This window comes from Sus scrofa, chromosome 5 (assembly GCF_000003025.6).
Source record: "Sus scrofa isolate TJ Tabasco breed Duroc chromosome 5, Sscrofa11.1, whole genome shotgun sequence".
Classification (NCBI taxonomy): domain Eukaryota; kingdom Metazoa; phylum Chordata; class Mammalia; order Artiodactyla; family Suidae; genus Sus; species Sus scrofa.
The window spans coordinates 17,038,178-17,061,100 of NC_010447.5; the positions used below are offsets into that span (position 1 = coordinate 17,038,178).

The 22,923-nt window shown below is 42.5% G+C and overlaps 1 protein-coding gene across 5 annotated transcripts in view; it reads left to right on the top strand.

Annotated features, from left to right (window-relative positions):
• Nucleotides 1-22,923, top strand: part of SCN8A (sodium voltage-gated channel alpha subunit 8) — a 196,364-nt gene that overhangs the window by 60,710 nt on the left and 112,731 nt on the right. For all 5 annotated transcript variants that reach the window (XM_021091665.1, XM_003481581.4, XM_021091666.1 and 2 more), the window contains exon 2: nucleotides 5,485-5,814. In XM_021091665.1, coding sequence (XP_020947324.1) covers nucleotides 5,539-5,814 — 276 coding nt within the window. In that variant the 5' untranslated portion in view covers nucleotides 5,485-5,538. The remainder of the gene's footprint in view (nucleotides 1-5,484; nucleotides 5,815-22,923) is intronic.

Below are 22,923 nucleotides of genomic sequence, written 5' to 3' on the forward strand. Positions count from 1 at the left end.
ATATGGAAGTTCCTAGGCCAGGGTTTGAATCGGCGCTACAGCTGCCAGCCTGTGCCATAGCCACAACAACATGGGATCTGAGCCGCATCTGCAACCTATAGCAACACCGGATCCTTAACTCACTGGGCGAGGCCAGGGATCCAACCTGCATCCTCAGGGTTACTAGTTGGGTTGGTTAATGGCTGAGCCACAATGGGAACTCCAGATGAAGTCTTGATACATGCTACAATGTGGGTGAAAGAAGCCAGACACAAAACACCACATATTGTATGATTCCATTTATATGAATTTCCAGAATAGATCAATCAATAGATTATAGAGCTAGAACACAGACTGATGGTTGCCAGGAGCTGGGGGTGAGAGGCTTGGGGTTGGGGGTGCATGGGAGAGGAATCAAGAGAAACTGACTTACAGGTAAAGGGTTTTACTTTGGAGTGGTGGAAATGTTTTGGAACTAGGTAGAGGTAGTAGTTACACTATATCGTGAATATACTAATTGCCACCGAATTGTTCACTTTAAAGGTTAATTTCACCTCAGTGATTTTTTTTTAAACTATGAGATGTCGCTATATATATATATATATATATATATATATTAAACTATGAGATATCACTCTCTCTATATATATATATTTTTTTTTTCTTTAAACCCACTAGAATGGGTAAAATTAAGAAGGCTGTCATCTGTCATTTCCAAGTATTGTGAGGATGTGGAGCAGCTAGAACCCTCTTACATTGCTGGTAGGAGTATCATTAAAGTTAAATAAACACATGCCCAATGCCAAAACCAGCATTTCATTCCTGCCTATATGTTAAAAAGAGACGAGCATATATGGCCACCAGAAGACATGTACAAAAAGGTTCTTAGTACCTATTATTCATAATAGCCTTAAACTGTAAACAACCTAAATGTCTATCAGAGTAGAAGGGAAAAATTAATTGTGCTGCATTCGTACATGAACTATTACACAGCAATAAAAAGAATGAACTACTGCTCCACACACAATAAAGATGAATTTCACGGGAAAAAAAAAAAATGTTGAATGAAAGAAGTCAGACTTTGAAGAGTATATTTTTATTCTACTTATGTGAAGCCCAGACTAATCTGTGGTGATGTCAGAACAGCTTTTGTGAGGCTGAGGCAGGGATGGTTATGACGGTTCTTCCTTTTTTTTTTTTTTTTTTTTTTGGGCCACACCTGCAGCATAAGGAGTTTCCAGGCTAGGGGTCGAATTGGAGTTGCAACTGCCAGCCTACTCCACAGCCACAACAACCTGGATCCCCAGCCTACTGAGTGAGGCCAGGGTTTGAACCCACATCCTCATGGATACTGGTTGGATTCTTTTCCACTGCGCCACAGTGGGAACTCACACGGTGATTCTTAACAGAGGAGCTCCAATTGGTGTGCTGGAAATAAATCTTCTGTATTTTTTTTTAAAGTATCATTGATTTAGTAATATTAGTTTCAGGTATACAGCACAGTGATTCAATTATATATATTTTTTCAGATTCTCTTCCCTTATAGGTTATTGAGTATAGTTCCCTGTGCTGTATAATTCTTCTGTATCTTAATCTGAATGATGGTTATGCAAGTGTGTACATATTACAAAATAACTAGTCTGTGCACTTAAGATTTGTACACTTTATTGTTCTACCTTAAAAAAAAAAAATCTAGAAAATTAAAACAAAAACCAGTCACCAGAGTGGATATTCTTGTAGGGAAGCAGTAGAAAAGAATTTCGAGAAGTGTAAGGCTGTAGCTGAATATCTAAGAGAAGTAAGGTTGTAGAAGGCCTTGAATGGCACAAGTTTGGATTCTGTTCTATAAATCCAGGAGATTTGAGGGAAGGAAATGATGTAGTGTTTGGTTTTTTGTCTTTTTAGGGCCGCACCTGCAGCATATGGAGGTTCCCAGGCTAGGGGTCGAATTGGAGCTACAGCTGCCAGCCTACACTTCAGCCACAGCAACCTGGGACCTGAGCCACGTCTGTGACCTACACCACACAGCTCACGGCAATGCCGGATCCTTAACTCACTGATCGAGACTAGGGATTGAACCTGCATCTTTTTTTTTTTTTTTTTTTTTTTTTTTTTAATTTTCCCACTGTACAGCAAGGGGGTCAGGTTATCCTTACATGTATACATTGCAGTTACAGTTTTTTTTTTTCTTTTTTTTTTTTTTTTCCTTCATGGATGCTAGTCAGATTCGTTTCCACTGAGCCATGATGAGAACTCCCAGAAGCAGATTTTTTAGGGAAACAGATCTTTGGAGATGTGTCTGGTGGATTGAGGACTGGTCCACAAGTGGGAGGCTATTGCAGTAGGACTCGAGTTAGGGTGATGCTGTTAAAAATGGAAACTCTGAAGGAAGAATTACTGAGGCTGGTGACCGGTTGGGCAAGGACAGCCAAGGATGATGGGCAAAGATGACTGAGGCTCCATGCTAAACGGCTGGAAAAATGATGGTCCCAGTAACAGAATTAAGAAAGTCAGGTGGAAGAATCCATTCTGGAAGTAAACATAAGTGGTTTTAAATGCTTTAATTGTGAAGTGGTGACAGGCAGTTGTGGGGCTCAGAAGAGCTGTCTGGGCTGGTGATAGAAATCTGAAAGTCATCCATATACTGATCATTTTGAGTAGATGAGATCCCTAAAAGAAGGAGTTTGGCAGAGAGAGACTGCAGAAAGCCAGCCCATAGAGAAGAAAAAGTGGGTAGAGGAAGAGGAGATTGCGGACGTGGATAGAAGCAGGATACAAAAGAGAACCAAGAGTCTTGCTTGAGCCAAATGACAAGGGGCAGGGGGAGATGAAGATGTAAAGGGAAAAGCTAGAGAAGTAGGAGAGGAAACGTAGAGATTGAGACTCTGATGGAGGGCAGGGATCATTGAGGGAACGTGGTTTTGATGAAGGCAAAAGGAAACAAAGGCAGAGGACCGAGCCTTGGATGGTTTTACCTGTGAAGAGCTCAGGTGTGTACAGGCAGGTCACAGAAATTTGTCAGCCTCTGCAGTGACTTCCTCTTGCGGTATTCTTTGTCCTCAAAGTAGGAACCGAGGGTGACCCAGTGAGTATGGCTGTGGGAGCCAGCGAGTCCCAGCTATTTGGACCTGTTGTGGGTTCCAGGCATAATCTGATTCTCTGTGAAAAGGACACGAAACAAGTTTGACATCACTCATGCCCTCTGGAGACTTTGATAGTGCAATTGAATAATGATGGAGAGCCAGAGCAAGTGTGAAGAGGATGTTTTGAATCCTGATTTTGTCATTTTCTTGCGGTGTAACTTCGGGGGAGCTACATCAGGACTCTGGGCCTCTTTTTCCTCACTTGTTAGGTGGGCAGAACAATAACGATAGTATCTACCTCACAGGTAGTTCTGCAGATTAAATGGGGTAGTACAAGCAAGGTGCTTGGAACAGTGCCTGAAACATAGCAAGTATGTGATAAATGTTAGTTAAGATCCTGACAGCTCTGGGGATTCACAAGGGGGAACGTTAGTAAAGGCTGGCGCTGATGAGAAGATTCTTTGGCGGAGTCAGGACTTACTGGAGGCAGTTGGGGGTTGGATGAGGGGAAAGGACTGAGAGGTTGGGGAAAACAATGCTAGTGAAGCCGTAGTGCAGTAACCATCGGCATTGGCCTGCGATTTACTCGAAGACCCAGACTCTTCCTCTGGGGGCATAGTGGGGTCAGAGGCGGACAGAAAGGTGGGAGGCTGATACTGGTCGTGAAAAAACAAGTCCAAGCTCTTTGGTTGTGGTCTTTTCTGGGCCTTGTAACTTTGGGCAGGTTGTCTTATCTCTTAGGACCCCGAGTTTCCTAATTCTTAAAGTGAAAGGGACTGGATCTATAAAGCCCTGTGCCTCATACATGAAAATGATTTTTTTGACCCCATCATCTGCAGAACAGTGGTTTTTGTGTAAAGCATGGAGCTAACTTGTGGTTCTGGCCTCATCAGCGCCAGGCTGTCAGCAAGTGAGCTGACCCACCCGCGTCGATACCACGCACGGCCTCTGGCACCACCCGCTGTCACCACCATTGGAGAAATCTGGGGTCTCTGCAGGGGTACTTATGGAAAGAGCCCTTGGGTATTTCATTCCCCAGTTATTTAGAGTTAACTCTACTACTGTTCTCTTGAATTGCCTCAAGTTTTATGGATACTCGCCTTGAAGTGGACCCTGAGGGCTAAGTAGAAAGGAAAGAGCAGCCTTTTAAAAAAAATTCCCAGACTGTCTTTGTGGCACTCACAAAGCAAAAGGAGAAAGCAGCTGCACCAGTGCCAGGTGCACTGCCAGTGAAGCCCTAAAGCTTCCGTGGAAAGACTCAGCCGTCTGGGTCCTTCTGTGGCAGTAACCGGACACTGTTGCTTTGGCATTATGGAGTTTCCTATTCCAAGGTGTGTGTTTAAATAACCTAGGACTCTGTATAAACACAGATGGAGATGGGCCTTTCCGATACTGTGTCTGGCACTCCTTTGGTTTCTCTATTTCAAAGGGAATTTGCTTGTGTTTCTGTTCTCCTTCCTGTGCTTCTGGCTTGAGCCCCTCTCGGGCCTTTCCGCTGTCTTCACACTGCAGTGCTGCGGGGCTGTCGCCTCTGAGGAAGGTCTAAGGCCCCGCTCCCATGTGCTCTTCCCGTTGCTCAGCGGGAGGTGTGCAGAGCGACATCTGCCTTCTCCATGAGGAAAAGGGCTTTGTCTTCGCCCCTGGCGTGAGCTTGGTGGTCAGAGCAGGTACGCCTGAACTTTTATACCAGATGGATTTTACAACCTTGGTGAACTGAAAAAGAACTAGAAACGGAAGAGCAAAAGCATATGGAAGCTATTTTACCTCTATTTTCCACCTCCAAAGTCCTGAAGGGTTTTAGTGTTTTCAGAGACTAAAATTTAAAAAGAGTGATTTTGAGAACTATGTCTAGATACTTATATCACAACAGAACAAAGGGAGGGAAAAAAAGTACACATGTAAGTGTAACTTGGTCCCCATGCTGTACAGCAGAAAAAATAAATAAAATAAAGAGTCATAGTTACCCTTGTGTTCTTGGAAGGCAGAGTATTTTTTAGGGAGAAGAGGTCCAGGAAAGGAAGGTGACTTGGGCATGTAAGGATTCCTAAGCTAATGTGTGCCCCGGGTATGTTAAATATGCCGTATTCGTTTAGAATAGAAGTTCCTTGAGGGTGTGGATTATATTTTTGTAGTTTCAAGTGGTTACTAACAGTGAGGTGCGTCTAAGTCAGTAATAAAAGCTGGCGATTCAGTTTTGATCCCATGTTTTGATCTCCCTGGCTGCTCACTCCCCTCATGGGTGGTTATGAATATCACCTAGTCCATTCATGCCACAGATTTCCTGGAGAGGAAAAGAGCCATGTCATGGAAGAAACTATGTGTGGCGAAGGTTATGAATAAAGGTTGAGCGTGAGATGGTTTGGTCTGGCCTCTTTTTGGAGCAGTGATTGATTAATGCTGTCTGTGTTGCTGTTTCTTCCAGAGCTGACCTGTCCTGGACGCAGCATAACTAACGAAGCTGCTGCAGGATGAGAAGATGGCAGCGCGGCTGCTCGCACCACCAGGCCCTGATAGTTTCAAGCCTTTCACCCCTGAGTCACTGGCAAACATCGAGAGGCGCATTGCTGAGAGCAAGCTCAAGAAACCACCAAAGGCCGATGGCAGTCATCGGGAAGACGATGAGGACAGCAAGCCCAAGCCCAACAGTGACCTGGAAGCAGGGAAGAGTTTGCCTTTCATCTATGGGGACATCCCACAAGGCCTGGTCGCGGTTCCCCTGGAGGACTTTGACCCATACTATTTGACGCAGAAAGTGAGTTGGAGGAGGAGCAGCAGCAGCTTCAGAGAGTCCTTTCCTCACAGGCGTAGGGGAGATGGGGAGAAAGAGCTGTGTCTCTTTGCCAAAGTTTGGATAAGTAGTTAACGCTTTGTTTCACTTCTGGTTTATGGGGATTCTTTTTTGGCTAAATTGCTGCTAAGGGTCATTTGTGGATCTTGGCACATCTCGATCTGTTCATAAGACTTCTCTTTTTGGCTCCAGGCCAAATCAGAAAGATTGAAATAGATTTATTTTAAAAAGGGAGGGGGCATAAATGAAGCAATACGCTTTAATAGAGTACAAGAAAGATGGCCTAGTGAGAGATGGGACAGCCTTGAAGAATCTTGCTCACACACAGGTTTCTATATTTGAATATAGAAATGAGGTTACTGTTGCAGCATCAGCAGAGCCTGTTGTTAATGTAATGGAGATGATGGATTTGTACTCTTATCTAGCCCCCTTGGTGGCATTAGATCATAACTGTTGGGGACGGGAATAGAACAGAGTGAGCCAAACTGGGCCAATGAGGAGACTAGGTCTTTGGCCTTGTTACACAGTTGTCTGGGTTGAGCCAGCACTGAATCTTACATTAGAATCAATTCCTGCTGGTAAGGAGCATGAGTGAAAGAAAGAAATATATATATATATATATATATATATATATATATATATATATATATATATAATTTCCCTCCTCTTTCCTGCCCTTGTATCCATGGCTTTAGTAGAGGTAAAAAGAAATGACAAAACATAGACTTTAGGTTGTGCCTGTTTAGATCAATGTGGCCACCTGGTATAACTTTTTCAGGAAATACTCTTACACCAATGAGCAAATAGGTAAAGCCCTTTGGACTTTGGCCTTTCAGATGGCTAAAACCTCTTTGCTTTTTATTTGAACTATTTATTTTTTCAACTCAGATGCAAATTAAATTTCCTATTCTTAACCCTGACTTCATATATGAAAACTATTGGGATCTATTATTGTCAGAGCCTAGTACCTTTTCCCCTGGTTCCTGCACTGCAGACAGCCTGGTCCTAGCTTGGGAGGGAGGACCCAAGGACGGTGGGTCTCTGGCACTAATTAGTACCATTTTGGGGGGTAGGCCGGATGTTGATAGCACTCTAGTAGGGGGTTGGTTCTTCATGATAGAAAATCTGACTTCAGCCTTTGGCCTCACCAAAGGGACAGATAATTTATGGAAAGGATAACTTTATATTTTTTATTCCTTTTAAAATGTGAAATATACCGCCATGCAGAAAAGTTCATAAAACATAAATGCTGTAATGATTTTTATAAAACAAACACCTATGACAAGAAAGAACATTAGTAGCACTTTAGAAGCATGCATTGTATTTTTACATCAGGGTTTTTTCAGTTGATTAAAAGTAATATGCTTGCTGGAGTCCACCTGCAGATCTTTGCTGGCATTACTAATACTTCTTACTAACTAGGCCTTTCACTAGGCCAAATGAGCAAGGTCTCCTTACACGGAAGCACACTGGGAATCAACCCACAAATCAAAACACACCGAGAGTAGAAATGACTTTAAGAGGACATTTCCTTCCATTTGTTTTTCTTTCTTTCTTTCTTTCTTTTTTTTTTTTTTTGTATATGGTGTGTTTGTACCCTAATCCACTATTCACAAAATATGTTTATATTTGCAGACAACACAGGTTGGTTTGTTTGTTTTAATTGCCTGCACTTGCCATGAGTACCTATAATGTTTTATAGTTCCTGGTGTTGCTTTTTTTTTTTTTTGGCTTTTGTCTTTTTGGGGCCGTACCCATGACATATGGAGGTTCCCAGGCTAGGGGTTAAATCGGAGCTACAGCTGCTGGCCTACACCAGAGCCACAGCAACACCAGAGCCACAGCAACCAACGCCAGATACGAGCCGTGTCTGTGACCTACACCACAGCTCACGGCAACGCCGGGTCCTTAACCCACTGAGCAAGGCCAGGGTTCGAACCCCGCAACCTCATGGCTCCTAATCGGATTCATTTCCGCTGCTCCATTTGTTTTTCAAGGGCTGTCTTAAATAATTCTTGTAAAGTAGAATTTCTTTTCTTTGCTAAATGGTACAAGGGGCTTTCTTTTCCTCATAGGTCTCATTTTCTACCTGATTGATCACTTTCGTGACTCATAGGAAACTGGTTTCTCATTTCCTCCCCTCTTTATTTTAGAGAGTGGAAAAAAAAACTTAAATTCACTCTTAGTAAAGTTCTGATTTCATCCCCTTGTGGATCTCACACTGTCCACAGACACAGGGCCATAAAACATGTGTATCTCATCTTCAAGTTACTCTTAGACCTGGTGCTGGAGCTGGTTGGAGCTCGTAAGCTTCTTTGGGTCCTCAACAGCGGTGTCCGTGTTGCACTTAACCTGACTTTCAGATAGTCCTGAAACCGATCCGGATCATCCTCTCTCTGGATTGTCTCTGACCTCTCAAGATTTCCTTTGCCTCTTGGTCCTTTATTCAAATGTCTCCTTTCTTTGACCTTCTTGTCTTTCAAGTATTACCTTCAAATACTTGAATTTAAAGGACATTTAAACTTTTACATGTATTTAAGTTTTAAAATAGGTACTATATTTACATGGTTAAAAATTCAGTAAAAAAGATATTCTGTGAAAAGTCTCCCCTTTACACCTGCCTACTTCCTGTCTTCCTGCACAGGTAACCACTGGTAGTAGTATCTTCTGGAGTTTTTTTATACTGTATTATGTACAAACAAAAACACATAGGTATTTTTAGTGTGTCCTGAATGCCTTTGTCCTGAATGCCTTAGTGTCCTGAATGCCTTTGTGCTTGGTTTTCTTTCTACTCTTTTCTTAAGTCAGTTGAGGTCTTAGTTTTGTGATTTGCTTTCCCTAGTTTTATACTACGAAATCTTAAGTTTTATCAGGATAAATCCTCAGTTCATTTCTCCCCCTTCCACACTTTTTTCTTTTTTTTTTTTTCTTTATGTATCATGATTTAGTCATATTTCATTTAGGCAGGTATAAGTGGGTCAAAGTTGAAAACAGCAGTCGTCAGTGTCTTTGACAGAGGGAAAATAAATACCGAGACTGTTTTTACCTTTGTTAATTACTGCACAGCTTACTTTGTTTTTTTTAATTTTTTTTCTTTTTTTTTTATTACTCAAATGAATTTATCACATCTGTAGTTGTATAATGATCATAACAATCTGATTTCACAGGATTTCCATCCCACAGCCCAAGCACATCCCCCCACCCCGCAAACTGTCTCCTCCGAAGACCATAAGTTTTTCAATGTCTGTGAGTCAGCATCTGTTCTGCAAAGTTCAGTCTGTCCTTTTTTCAGATTCCACATGTCAGTGAAAGCATTGGATGTTGGTATCTCATTGTATGGCTGACTTCACTTAGCATGATAGTTTCTAGGTCCATCCATGTTGCTAAAAATGCTGGTATTTCATTCTTTTTAATGGCTGAGTAATATTCCTTTGTGTATATGTACCACATCTTCTGGATCCACTCTTCTGTCAATGGACATTTAGGTTGTTTCCATGTTTTGGCTATTGTAAATAGTGCTTTTTTCTTTTAGTAAATCATATTAAGGACTTTTTCTCTTTTGTCCAAAGTATCTTTCTATCTTCAGTACAAAAATACTCTCCAGTGCTTAATAATAACTCGTTGAATTTTAAATGGTCTTGTATTTTCCTAAGAACTGTCCTAAGTGGAGTAGCAAGAAAGTCTGTGGATTAGGTTGAAAAAAGGCCTTTTTCCTTTTTTTTCCTTTTTCTTCTCTTTTTTGTTTCTGAAAACCAATAATTGATATCTGTGTCCTTTTTGTTCAGTGCATATGCTCTCTTAAAAGAAAGTCCTATAAACAGAAATCCGAATTACAGGATTGATTATGTGCCTTTAAGTAGGCACATACTTAAATACAGTATGTATTTTTAATACATATTGTATTAAAAATTATATATGGTTTCCCAAGTTCATTTTACCTTCAAGTTTTCATATCTGTCTTTTCCTGCAATTGGAATCAGCCTAGAATCATAGAAAATTAGAATGTGGTAGTCTTAGACATCACCTAGTTTAACCTCTTCATTTTATGAATTTAATGGGGTGAAGTACTTGGTCAAAGCCAACACCTCCTCTCAGTTTGTTACAACATATTTTATTCGTTTTCCCCTTTTCTGATTTTTCGTTAATCGATCCTCAGCCTCAGTTGGCTCACTTTTTCTGAAGCAAGGCACACAAATATGGAGACAAGAAACCTTGCTTTTTCATTCACATCCCTGATACCCCTGGGTTTTAGGTTTAGCTTAGGTTAGGTATGGCAGGGCACCCTGTTCCCAGCAATATTTACAATTTTTTCCTTAAATGTCTCTGTCTCTGTCTGTCTGTCTCTCTCTCTGTGTCACACACACACACACACACACACACACACACACACACACACACACACACACACACAAGTTCCTGGCAGAAAATCTTTGCTGAATCTATTTTCATACACTTTTAACAGGTGTGCAGAGCAGAGACAGGCTGTTAACGGAGAGTTTATGTCATTAGGTGTGATTTGAAGTATTGCTGATGAGGTGTTGCATTGCCTGTTTTTGCACAATAAGCCTAGATGCTGCTTTCTGTTGTGAATAAAAACTAGATGTTTTGGGGTTCCTGTTGTGGCGCAGCGGAAACGAATACGACTAGGAACCATGAGGTTGCAGGTCCGATCCCTGGCCTTGCTCAGAGGGTTAAGGATCCGGCATTGCCGGGAGCTGTGGTGTAGGTCACAGACGTGGCTCGGATCTGGTGTTGCTGTGGCTCTGGTGTAGGCCGGTGGCTACGGCTCCAATTGGACAAACCCCTAGCCTGGGAACCTCCATATGCCGCGGGTGCGGCCCTAAAAAGACAAAAACAAAACAAAAACAATTAGATATTTTAAAATTTTATTTTGGGGTTTGAAAAAAATATGTTATAACAATATGAAAAAATTAAATATTTCTATTATTTTACTCACCAAATCAAATTGGGGTAAATGCTTCTGAGCCATTGGGAGGAAGGCCATTCTCAGAGTAATGGGTTAATGATGTACGTGTAGGGGGTTCTTTTCCATTCTCTAAGAATTGTTGTCAGTGGAGTTCCCGTCATGGCTCAGTGGTTAATGAATCCGACTAGGAACCATGAGGTTGTGGGTTCGATCCCTGACCTTGCTCAGTGGGTTAAGGATCTGGTGTTGCCATGAGCTGTGGTGTAGATCGCGGACATGGCTCAGATCTGGTGTTGCTGTGGCTCTGGTGTAGGCTGGCGGCTGTAGCTCCAATTAGACTCCTAGCCTGGGAATCTCCATATGCCGCAGGAGTGGCCCTAGAAAAGGCAAAAAGACAAAAAAAAAAAAAAAAAAAAAAAAAAAAAAAAAAAAAGAATTATTGTTAACAGTGAAAGGAATTTAATTAACATTCTTTTTTTTTTTTTTTTTTTTTGTCTTTTTGTCCTTTTAGGGCCGCACTGCAGCATATGGAAGTTCCCAGGCTAGGGGCTGAATCAGAGCTGCAGCTGCTGGCCTATGCCACAGCCAGAGCAACTTGGGATCCGAACAGCATCTGCAGCCTACATACACCACAGCTCACAGCAATGCCAGATCCTTAACCCACTGAGCAAGGCCAGGAATCGAACCCACAACCTCATGGTTCCTAGTCAGATTCGCTTCTGCTGCACCACTATGGGAACTCCCTAATTAACATTCTTAAATCAGATTCCTCTCATATAGCCTTAGCAGTAGATCAGGAGTTGGAAAATCTTGCTTCTGATCCATTTCCATCTAATTCTGGATGATCTTGGGCATGTCACTTAACCATTCAGCATCTCAGTTACCCTAATCTAAAAAATTAAGATTATGCTAATAGCTAATATCCCATCTATCCTACAGGTTGCGGTGAAAATTATTTCTTGCCTATGCTGTATGAAACAAAACAGCCTATTGTGCTAACCCTCCTTCATTTTTCTCCATTATACATCTGGCATATAATATATTTATTTGTTTATTATTCTCCCTCTTGTATGCTCATTAGCTGGAACAGTGCCCTCTAGTAAGGGTTCAGTTCATATTTATTGAATGAATGAGTCAATCTTATGAGATAATCCCTATGAAAATACTGTGTACTTTACTAAGTGCTTTGAACATGAAAGGTGACGTTATGGCTTTTTTTTTTTTTTCCTAATGAAAATTTTCCCATCTACCAAAGTGAAAGGAACTCTGGGGGGAAAAGACTGGTTACCAATATATTTTTTCCTTTTCCAAAGAATTAGTTTTCTTTAGGGGCTGAGGAAGTAGTGCAGGAAATAGGTTGTCTTACGTTTTAGAGATTCTTAGATAGGTGGGTTACTGTTGTTAAGTTCCACCAGTCTTATCTCTCCTCTTATGGAACCTTAGAATCAGAAGAGATTTTATCAAAAATCATGGGATGGGAGTTCCCATTGTGGTGCAGTGGAAATGAATCCGACTAGTATCCATGAGGATGTGGGTTCGATCCTTGGCCTCGCTCAGTGGGTTGGAGATCCGGCAATGCCATGAGCTGTGGCGTAGTTCGCAGATGTGGCTTGGATCTGGTGTTGCTGTAGCTGTGGCTGGCAGCTGTGGCTCCAATTTGACCCCTAGCCTGGGAACTTACATATGCCTTGAGTGTGGCCCTAAAAAGCAAAAAAAAAAAAAAAAAAATGGATAATAGCTTCTACCTAGAGCTCTTCTTCATTATGCAAAAGATTTTATTTGCTGAATATTCTAAGTTGTTCTATCATGTCTACCTTTATTAAGTGTTTTGCTTTTTTTTTGGCTGTAGGAGTTGTGTAACCTTCCATATTAACTGACTATAAAGGAAATGAAAGAAGCTGACATGGAATATATACCAGTTTGGGTTGCCTCATCTAAAATATGATCTATTTAGGAGTTCCCATCGTGGTTCAGGGGTTAATGAATCCAACTAGGAACCATGAGGTTGTGGGTTTGATCCCAGCCCTTGCTCAGTGGGTTAACGATCCAGCATTGCCGTGAGCTGTGGTATAGCTCACAGACACTGCTCGGATCCCGCGTAGCTGTAGCTCTGGCGTAGGTCGGTGGCTACAGCTCCGATTAGACCCCTACCCTGAGACCCTCCATATGCCGAGGGAGCGGCCCTAGAAAAGGCAAAAAGACCAAAAAAAAAAAAAAAAAAAAAAAAAAAAAAAGATCTATTTATTCAACACATACTTCCCAAGTATTTTCTGTATGTGATGCATTGGGGTATTGGGTTCTCTTGGGGGAATTAAAGATTAATAGAGTCCATTCTTTACCATTGCATAGCTTATAACATGGTAGTGTATATATATAGTGTGATAGTACTTTTGACAAGAGAGCTTCAGAAAGGGTCTCCATAATAAGAATAATGTTTGGGTTAGGCTTTGGATTTTAGAAAATAGGGATAGACTGAAACGTTCTAGGCAGAAAGAATAATACGAACAAAGATGCAGAAAACAAAGGCAAAGGCATAGGAAGAGAAAGCTGAGTAGTCTAGTTGGATTGGAATTTGGGGAGTGGGAAGGGAGTGCTGGAGCCACGTCATGGAGGACTTAGAGTGTTAGACTAAGAAGTTTAATCTTGGGGAGTTCCTGTCATGGCCCAGTGGTTAACGAATCCAACTAGGAACCATGAGGTTGCGGGTTCGATTCCTGCCCTTGCTCAGTGGGTTAAGGATCCGGCGTTGCCATGAGCTCTGGTGTAGGTTGCAGACATGGCTTGGATCCTGCGTTGCTGTGGCTCTGGTGTAGGCCGATGGCTACAGCTCTGATTCATCCCCTAGCCTAGAAATGGCAAAAAGAAAGAAAAGAAGAAGTTTAATCTTTACTTGGACCCAGAGGGACAGAGAGCCTGGCTGTGAAGTAAGGAGGGTCTCAGCTGTGGTGCTGGAAGTGAAAAGTAAGGAGAAAGGGTGAAGTGAGAGTTACTGTAGAGGTAAGCTGATAGGAATTTGTGATTTTGGAGGCTTAAGGTAAGAGTTGAGCATTCATTTCTTCCTTTGATAGTTTGGTGAGTTGTTATTGAGTGTATTCTGTTCCATGCCCTTGGGAAGAAAGCAGGCAAGCTCTATACTCTTAGAACTTGGTTTTGGTCGAGGAGACAGATATTAACAAGTAAAGAAAGAAGGTTTTTACAGATAACAAATGTTCAAAGATTTTGAAAACAAATTTATGGTCACCAAAGGGTAAATGTGGGGCAGGAGAGATAAATTGGGGCGTTGGGACTGACATATATACACTACTATATAAGTTTAATTAGGTCCCATTTGTTTATTTTTGTTTTTATTTTCATTACTGTAGGAAGTGGATCAAGAAAGGTATTGCTGCAATTTATGTTAGAGTGTTCTGCTTATGTTTTCCTCTAAGAGTTTTATAGTAGGTCTGGTCTTATGTTTAGGTCTTTAGTCTATTTTGTATTTATTTTTAGACATGGTGTTAGAGAGTGTTCTGATTTCATTCTTTTATATGTAGCTGTCCAGTTTTCCCTGCACCACTTATTGAAGAGACTCTGTTTTCTCTATTGTCATGGATTAATTGACCATAGGTGCATGGGTTTATGAAATCTTTTTATTCTAGTAAGAATTAACTTGTTGAGTGGGTTATTTAATAATGACCATTTGAATGTTGGAGGGTGTTTCAGAATTACAGTGTTTTTTGTTTTTTTTTTGTTTGTTTGTTTGTTTTTTGTCTTTTTAGGGCTGCACCCACAGCATATGGAAGTTCCCAGGCTAGGGGTCTAATTGGAGCTGTAACTGCTGGCCTATACCACAGCCACAGCAACACAGGATCCAAGCCCCATCTGTGACTTATACCACAGCTCACGGCAATGCCAGATCCTTAATCTACTGAGTGAGGCCAGGGATTGAACCTGCGTCCTCACGGATACTAGTTGGGTTCATTACCACTGAGCCATGATGGGAACTCCTACAGTGATTTTTTAAAATAATTTTTTATTGTAGTCTATTTACAATGTTCTGTCAATTTCTGCTGTACAGCAAAGTGGCCCAGGCATATACATATATATTCTTCTTCTCATATTATCTTCCATTATGTTCCATTACAAGTGATTGGATGTATTTCCCTGTGCTGTATAGCAGGACCTCATTGCTTATCCACTTTAAATGCAATAGTTTTCATCTACTAACCCCAAACACCCAGTCCATCCCACTCCCTCTTCCTCCCACTTGACAACCACATGTCTGTTCTCCATGTCCATGAGTTTATTTCTTTTTTGTGGAGAGGTTCATTTGTGCCATATGTTAGATTCCACATATTAGTGATATCATATGGTATTTGTTTTTCTCTTTCTGACGTACTTCACTTAGTATGAGAATCTCTGATTCCATTCATGTTGCTGCATATGGCATTATTTTGTTCTTTTTTTACGGCTGAGTAGTATTCCATTGTGTATATATATCACATCTTAATCCATTCATCTGTCAATGAACATTTAGGTTGTTTCCATGTCTGGCTATTGTGAGTAGTGCTGCAGTGAACATAGGGGTGCGTGTATCTTTTTGAATGAAAGTTTTGTCTGGATGTATGCCCAGGAGTGGGATTGCTGGATCATATGGTAGTTCTGAGATTACAGTGGTATTGATCATCTTCTCACTATAATTAACCATATTTTAAATCCTTTCTTAGTCAAGGAGAGTCAGACTATGACATCAATATACAGACGGATGCTTCTCTCAGATTGATTCCAAATTCACTTGAGTTGTGAATTCTTTACATATAACCCTTTTTGACACAATTCAAGATTAGGATTTCATCATTATTTGACAATTTCTGTCAGTTCTGATTCTAGCAGAATTTTTGCTGCCTGTTTTGAAGAAGCGCTCCTATTCCAGATACTTTGTTGAGTCTACAAAGTTTGGTCTATGGAATGAAGTTTAAATAAAAGATTCCCCCAGTTTTGTGGTGTTCCCCTTGTGGCTCAGGGGAAACAAATCTAACAGTTACGATGAGGACTCAGGTTCGACCCCTGGCCTCACTCAGTGGGTTAAGGATATGGCGTTGTGGGTTAAGAATCTGGCATTGGAGTTCCCGTCGTGGCACAGTGGTTAACGAATCCGACTAGGAACCATGAGGTTTCGGGTTCGGTCCCTGCCCTTGCTCAGTGGGTTAAGGATCCGGCGTTGCCGTGAGCTGTGGTGTAGGTTGCAGACGCGGGCTCGGATCCTGCGTTGCTGTGCCTCTGGCGTAGGCCGGTGGCTACAGCTCCGATTCAACCCCTAGCCTGGGAACCTCCATATGCCGCGGGAGCGGCCCAAGAGATAGCAACAACAACAACAACAACAACAAAAGACAAAAAGACAAAAGACAAAAGACAAAAAAAAAAAAAAAAAGAATCTGGCAATGCCGTGAGCTGTGGTGTAGGTTGTGGACATAGCTCAGATCTGGAATTGCTGTGGCTGTGGTGTAGGCCAGTGGCTACAGCTCCAATTTGACCCCTAGCCTGGGAATCTTCATATGCTTCAAGTGCAGCCCTCTACCAGTATATTCTCAATGGAAGATCCTCTCAAATGGAAGATCCTCTCAAATGGAAGATCCTCTCAAATGGAAGATCCTCTCAAACTGCCCTATTCTCCTTACATCTCCGGCTACTCCTTTTCTTTCTTCTTCATTTCCTCCACCTTTGCTTAAATGTTCACATTCTTGCGGGTTCAGTCCTCGGGCTGTGTTCCCCTCGTCTGGCGCAATCGCCCTGGCTCATCTCATCCATTCTCTCAGCACTCTTGAATCTGTATCTCTGGCCTACGATGCTCCTTAAATACTCAGTGCTTGCCAGGCATCTCTGTCTGGATTTCCCGTGGGTAACTCAGTGTATTCAAAATTGAACCCATTTTCTCCCCTCAAAGCTACTTACCTTCCTTCATCTACTATTTTCGTGGATGATACCACCCAAATTCGAGCTATCACTGACTCCCCAATTTTCGGTAGTCCTTGAGGATCAACCATATTAGGGTGCTGTCGGTAGAATGTTGCACATTTTCACAAGTGAGAGAAAAATGTGGGAGTTCCCACTGTGGCGCAGTGGGTTGACGTGCCAGCTTGTCTCTCTGGAGGTGCCAGTTCAATCCCCAGCCCAGAGCAGTGGGTTAAGGATCCGGCATTGCTGCAGCTGTGGTATAGGTTGCAGCTCCGGCTCAGACTTGATCCCTGGTCTGGGAACTTCCTAGTGTGGCCAGAAAAGGGGGAAAAAAAGAGAGATAAAAAACTGTGGCTTAGATATGTTCATTTACTGCTCAGATTCCCTCCCCTCATGTGTGGTAGCGCCAGCTTTCAGCACGCGGGATGCGTGAATGTAATATTCATGGTCTCTCGACTGTATCATACTGTCTCTGTCGAGTATATTGCAGGGCGATTTTTTTGATTTTGTGTTCTGCTCTCATTTTTAAATGATTTCTGTCATTTTTCGGTACATCAGCATGAATGTAGTACTCTTCAGTTTATTTCTTTCATTCCATGTCTTTAGCATGATCTCTAAGGCATAGAAAAGATGAGAAGACTTTTCAGACTAAAATTAATGAATTTTTATGGGTAGATGAGCTAAAGAGTGGAAAAAGTAAGTCAGACAGCTGGCAGAAAGTTGGATATAGTTATAAGTTAGTTATTTTAACTGTACGATTTCCTCATGACTAGGAGATTCATTCGTACATTCAGCAAACATGTACGAACTACCTACCTTATACCAGATGGGCATCATCTTATATCTTCTGCTTGCTCAGCTGAAAACTCACCATAGTTGGACGATACACCCCTGCCTTTAAGGATCTCAGGGTCCAGTGAGAGGTACTGATGTGTAAATAAAAATGACCACACTATCTGAGGTGCTCTAACGGAAGTGAGTACAAAGCGTTGTGGGGACTCAAAGAAAGGAAGGATGATTCTGGATGATTCTGTTTGAGAGAGTTGAATGGAGGCAATATTTGAGCTGTACCTTGAAGAAGAACAGCGCCACTGTTGGAGAAGAGAAGAAAGTGCAGTGTAGGTTTAAAGAACAGTACCTGCTAAGGCAGAGAGGCGTGAAAAAAAAAGTTGAATTGCTTAACACCCTGAGTTTTGTTGTGGCTGGAGCTTGGGGCATGGTTTGGTGAGACAGGAGGTAAAAGCCAGGGAAGCTGGTTGGATCCCACTGTGTGCATACGTGGCAGTTTATATTTTCTCCTGTTTCTGGAATTCTCAGGTCTGAAATGACCTCTGGGCCCACTTTGAGCCTATGCAGGTGCTCCCTCCTGACTTTGGACTCTTGGTCTGGCTGATGCACAAGTGTCCTGCTGGCTTGTGCCAAGTGTGTGAATACTGAGTAACGTAATCATTAGCCCTTAGAGTCTTCTCCTGCCACCCAATGTGTGGGGCCTGGAAACAGGAGCAGCAGACGTCTGTGTGCTGGCAACAGTGTCATCTTAATCGCATTGTTGAGTCTTTAGTCTGTGCCAGGCACTGTAGTGGGGACTTTTTGTGAATTTTCATTTAATCCTCCTTTATCAGTAGTACTGATAAAGTACGTACTATCAGTCATTATCCCTGTTTTATCAATAAGAAAACGGAGCCTTAGCAACCCACGTTAATTGCCTAAAACCATGGCAGCTAGTAAGCAATGGAGCTGGGTCTTGCATCCACGTCTTTGTCACCTCAAAGCCTCTAAACTGCTCTACTCTGCTGCTTTCTAAGAGAGGAGAGGGAGAATAGATTCTAGAATGCGAGTGCAGTGAAGGGAAGCCTTCATATGCTTTACGTAATAAACCTGCCTTTTGCTTTACCCTAGAGCAGCGGCAGGCTGGGTACCCCAAGAGCGGAAGGGGGAAGGAGATCAAAGGCAAACTCACACTGAAGGACAGTGAGGAGGAATGGCCGTGTAGGAGGTTCACAGTCGCCCTGCCTCGGGGAACGGCACCATGCAGGCTCAGTGCTGAAGCAGCTGCTGTCCTGCCAGGTGTGGCTTCCTGTCACCAGGATGTGGGCAGGAAGGGGGTGTCCCTGCTCCAAATGTGGGTTGGAGGGCATGGGGTTACAAGGTCAGATCAAGTGAGAGTGCATGCAGAAGCACTAGAAAACTGCAGAACCACAGACAGATGTGATGCTAGCATTATCCTCATCGAGCTTAGCCTGGGAGAATTCTGTTAATAGCTGCTGGTGATCTCGGTGTCATACGCAAGGGCTGTTCCTTTCACCAGAGTTAAGGATATTAAGTAAACGAGATTTCTTCATTGGTCGGAGGTTTGGATCGGATGACCTGGTGTGCTGAAAAGAGTTCAGGACCAGAAGCCAGGCAACTGGACTTCAGGAACCTCCCGTTCCGGCTCCGCAGCCAGTGGTCTCGGCCTGGGCAGAGCCCCCTGTGCTTGCTTTCTTGTCTGCAAAGTGAGGAGTTAGATTTGATAAGTAACTTTGAAGCTTTTTAAAAAATTCCATTGTAGTGTAATAATTAAGAGGCTTTGGAGTTAGACTGCCTCAGTTCAGTTCTGAGTTTTACCACTGAATAACTTTATGGTTTGGGGCAAGTTCACCTTTCTGCCACTCTTTCATCATCTGTAAATTATACCTACCTCTTCAAGTGGTTGCTGCGAGACAGGTATTATATAAGGCATCTCAGCTATTAGTTCTTTAAACAGATTCATGGGTACAATTATTAGTGAGTAAAAGGAATAACAAAATAAATACAGGATTTAGAGGTCTCTCTTGCTCAATCCTCGGTGTAGGAAATAGAGGCTTGGAAGATGAGAGCTCTGAATATTCATTCGGTTCAAACAGAAGTATAAGCCTAAAGGGGAAAAAACTGCTTGCCTCCTGATGTCCTGCTTTTTAGTTGAGTATTTCTAAGCTGGCTACCAGGGCACAGATATTCTGGAAATTCAGGCCAGTTGTGCCTTTGTTGGAGCCTTTCCTGGGTCACATTGGGATTATAATTGTAATTTTATTTGAAGGACCACTAAGCTGATTAACATTCAGAAAAGCATCAGGACTCCCTTTAACTCGGTGTAGTCATTTTGACAGTGCAGATCATTTATCGAACAGCTTCCTAGTCTGAGATAGAACCTGTTTAGCATTGTGTTTCTCTTTATTAAAACAGGAAACTTTTGAAAGGACATTTATCTGTTGCCTGCTTTATTGGCTGCATAGTTACTCGGAAGGGAATGCCAAAGATCTGTGGATTTGTGGACACTTGGCTACTGCTGTTATCACTGCTAGAGCTGTTTTTCAGATCCACTTAATTTGTATTATTGTGTAGAAGAGTATTTCTCTGTGTATGTATGCTCTGTTAAACCAATAGGCAGAGAGGATTTGTCCTGGTAGACGGTACCAGAATTTATAGTTAGGCAAGAGAGAGCTAGCAGCTAATATAAGTCAAACTGGCCGGTTGCCTAGATCAGAAGAGGTACATGAGTCTGGAAGAATAAGATGTGTGTGTGTGTGTGTGTGTGTACACACATACATGTATACATATATATGCTTGGCAGGCAAGAATTTAAGGCTAGAGAGGTCAGCTAAAATGAGAGAGTCAGGCAATTACAGAGGTCAGAACAGTTAAGATCTAGGGTCCAAACCCTGGGAGACAGTCGTAAGTCAGTGTGGGTAACAGTTCTAGCCAGATAGAGCCAAAGGGGATTGGTTCCCAAATGCCCCCTTGTAGATCAGTTCCATCTCTGAGCCCCTAGGTGTTCATTACAGCAGAGGGTCATCAGATGCCTGCAGGTTACCTTTGCCCTAATTGAGATGATGACCTCTGAGGAGAGGGAGGGCTGGGTTGAGTGGAGAGCTGCTCTCCTGGGCCTTGTGTCCCACAGAAAACCAGGGGCTGGATAATAAACCTTTCTCTAAGAAGTTTTCTGTTCTGTGATGGGCTCCGCCTTGACTTCTCTGGAATGTCTTTTCATATTTATGCACCATTATTGTAATTTCTATATCTTGTATGATTTAAAAAAATTAATCCAGTCCTGGGGTGAGGGTGGAGAAATGCTTATGAGTCGGCTTATGGTAACTGTATGCGTTTCATGTATTGTGTTTGCAATGTGCTAGGATTTGTTCGGCATGAACGTAAATGTGCTCGTACCTGGCCTTGCACGATGTCCCTGCTCCTTGTCGTGGACCCTGAAGGGAAGCAAGGGCCAAGCGCCTCCATCATGTGCTTCAAGCCCCACAGTGCTAATTAGAGATGAAAAGCCTGTGCTTTTCAGAAAGCTCAGCTTATGCCAGCTTGACACATTTATTAATACTGCATGCCACGACTCGTTAAGAGCTGTTCCGCTGCTCCTAATGGGCTTCTGCTCGCTCACATTCAGTGGCTGTTGTTATAAACTGATATTTTCCCTTGGGCCATAAACCGCAATTCAATTTCCATTTCCCCTTTAACTCGTTTACCTCACAGAGATCTAATTTAAGACAGATGAGGTAAAATATTATTGGACTTCATGGGTACCAAATGATTGTTGATTAAAAAATATTCTCTTAAGAATCCAGAGCTTGCTGTCTTTCGCACTCCTCCTGGGCTTTAAAGGATGTGGTGTGGGAGCCCAGTGGCAAACAAGGGGTGTATCTCCTTTTCTGGATTCTTACCCACAGCTTAACGATGCGTACCGGGATTTTATCAGCCATGCCTATGACTTTAAAATGCTTTTGTGTATCTGTTTTTAAAGTCAGCCCATCACCAATCATCCCTATTCATTCTTTCTCCCATAGTCACTGCTCTGGCGAGAACGGGGATTAAGTAGGGGATGGGGGCAGGGAGAAGCAGCCAGTGGTACACGTCTTCCCCCATGCTGCCTCCTGCCCAGTAAGTACAGCTGTCAGGATAGTACTAGGCACTGTTGACCCTGGATTTGAGAGTTTCACTTGAGAGGGCAAAATAACTAATTCAGCAAGAGTCCTACCAAGATTGAATGTGAAAGAATGAGCAATGGCTGGCATTCCTCCTCCAAAGTATGGTTTGCCGCTTTGTTGCCATTAATATTGGATGCTTCTGCGTATTTTCTAAATTGTAGATTCATAGATGTCAGAGCTGGAAAGGACCTCAGCATGCCCACCAGGCAGCCCCCTGTCTCATGTTATAGATGAAGAAGATGAGATCCAGAGAGCTGTGGGTGTCCCCCCCCCCCCCCGCCACCGCCCCGCCCTGCCCCCCTGCCCCAGGCCATACAGCCAGGTAGAGGCAGGTGAAGGTGGACATCTTAGGAGCCTTAATACCTGACAGGTGATGTGACAGTTCCCCAGTCCTGGTGAGCACATTCCTCTGTAGCTTATTTACAGAACCTCTGGGGTGAAAATTGTGAATCTGCATTGAAAAGAAAGAAAGAAAAGCCTAATCACATAAGTCTTAAGCAGCCAGACCAGTCTGGCCTAGGTCAGAACTGGTATTGGTGTATAACAGGGATCAGCCAACCATGACCCATGGCCTACATCAGCTCTGCCATTTTTGCTTGTGCACACGGCCTATGAGTTAAGAAGGGTTTTTACATTTTTTAATTGTTGGGGAAAAGTCAAAAGAATAATAATATTTGGGGAGTTCCTGTCATGGCTGTGGTGATGAACCCAATTAGGATCCATGAGAACGCAGCTTCGATCCCTGGCATAGCTCAGTGGCTTAAGGATCCAGCGTTGCCATGAGCTCTGGTGTAGGTTGCAGGTGCGGCTGGGATCCCACATTGCTATGGCTGTGGTGTAGGCTGGTAGCTGTAGCACCGATTCGCCCCCTAGGCTGGGAACTTCCATATATATATATATATATATATATATATATATATATATATATGGCGATGAGTGAAAATTCCCTTGTTCATAAATAAAGTTTTATTGGTGCACAACCACTCTTATTTGTTTACATGTTGTCTGTGGGTTACTTTTGCACTACAAAGGCAGGGTTAGTTATTGCAAGAGAGCCTGTGATTTTTCCTATCTGATCCTTTACAAAAGAGATTTGCTGACCCTAGTATATACTCTTCTGTCTCTCAAATAAAGCACTATAAGCCCCAGTGTTAAAAAGGAGGTTCCTAAGCTTTGAAAACTTGTGTGGGTCCAAATACCATCTTGCTTTATGCAAAAGATGAAGTTATGAAAAACTGCATGTAAAGTAAGCATATGTAA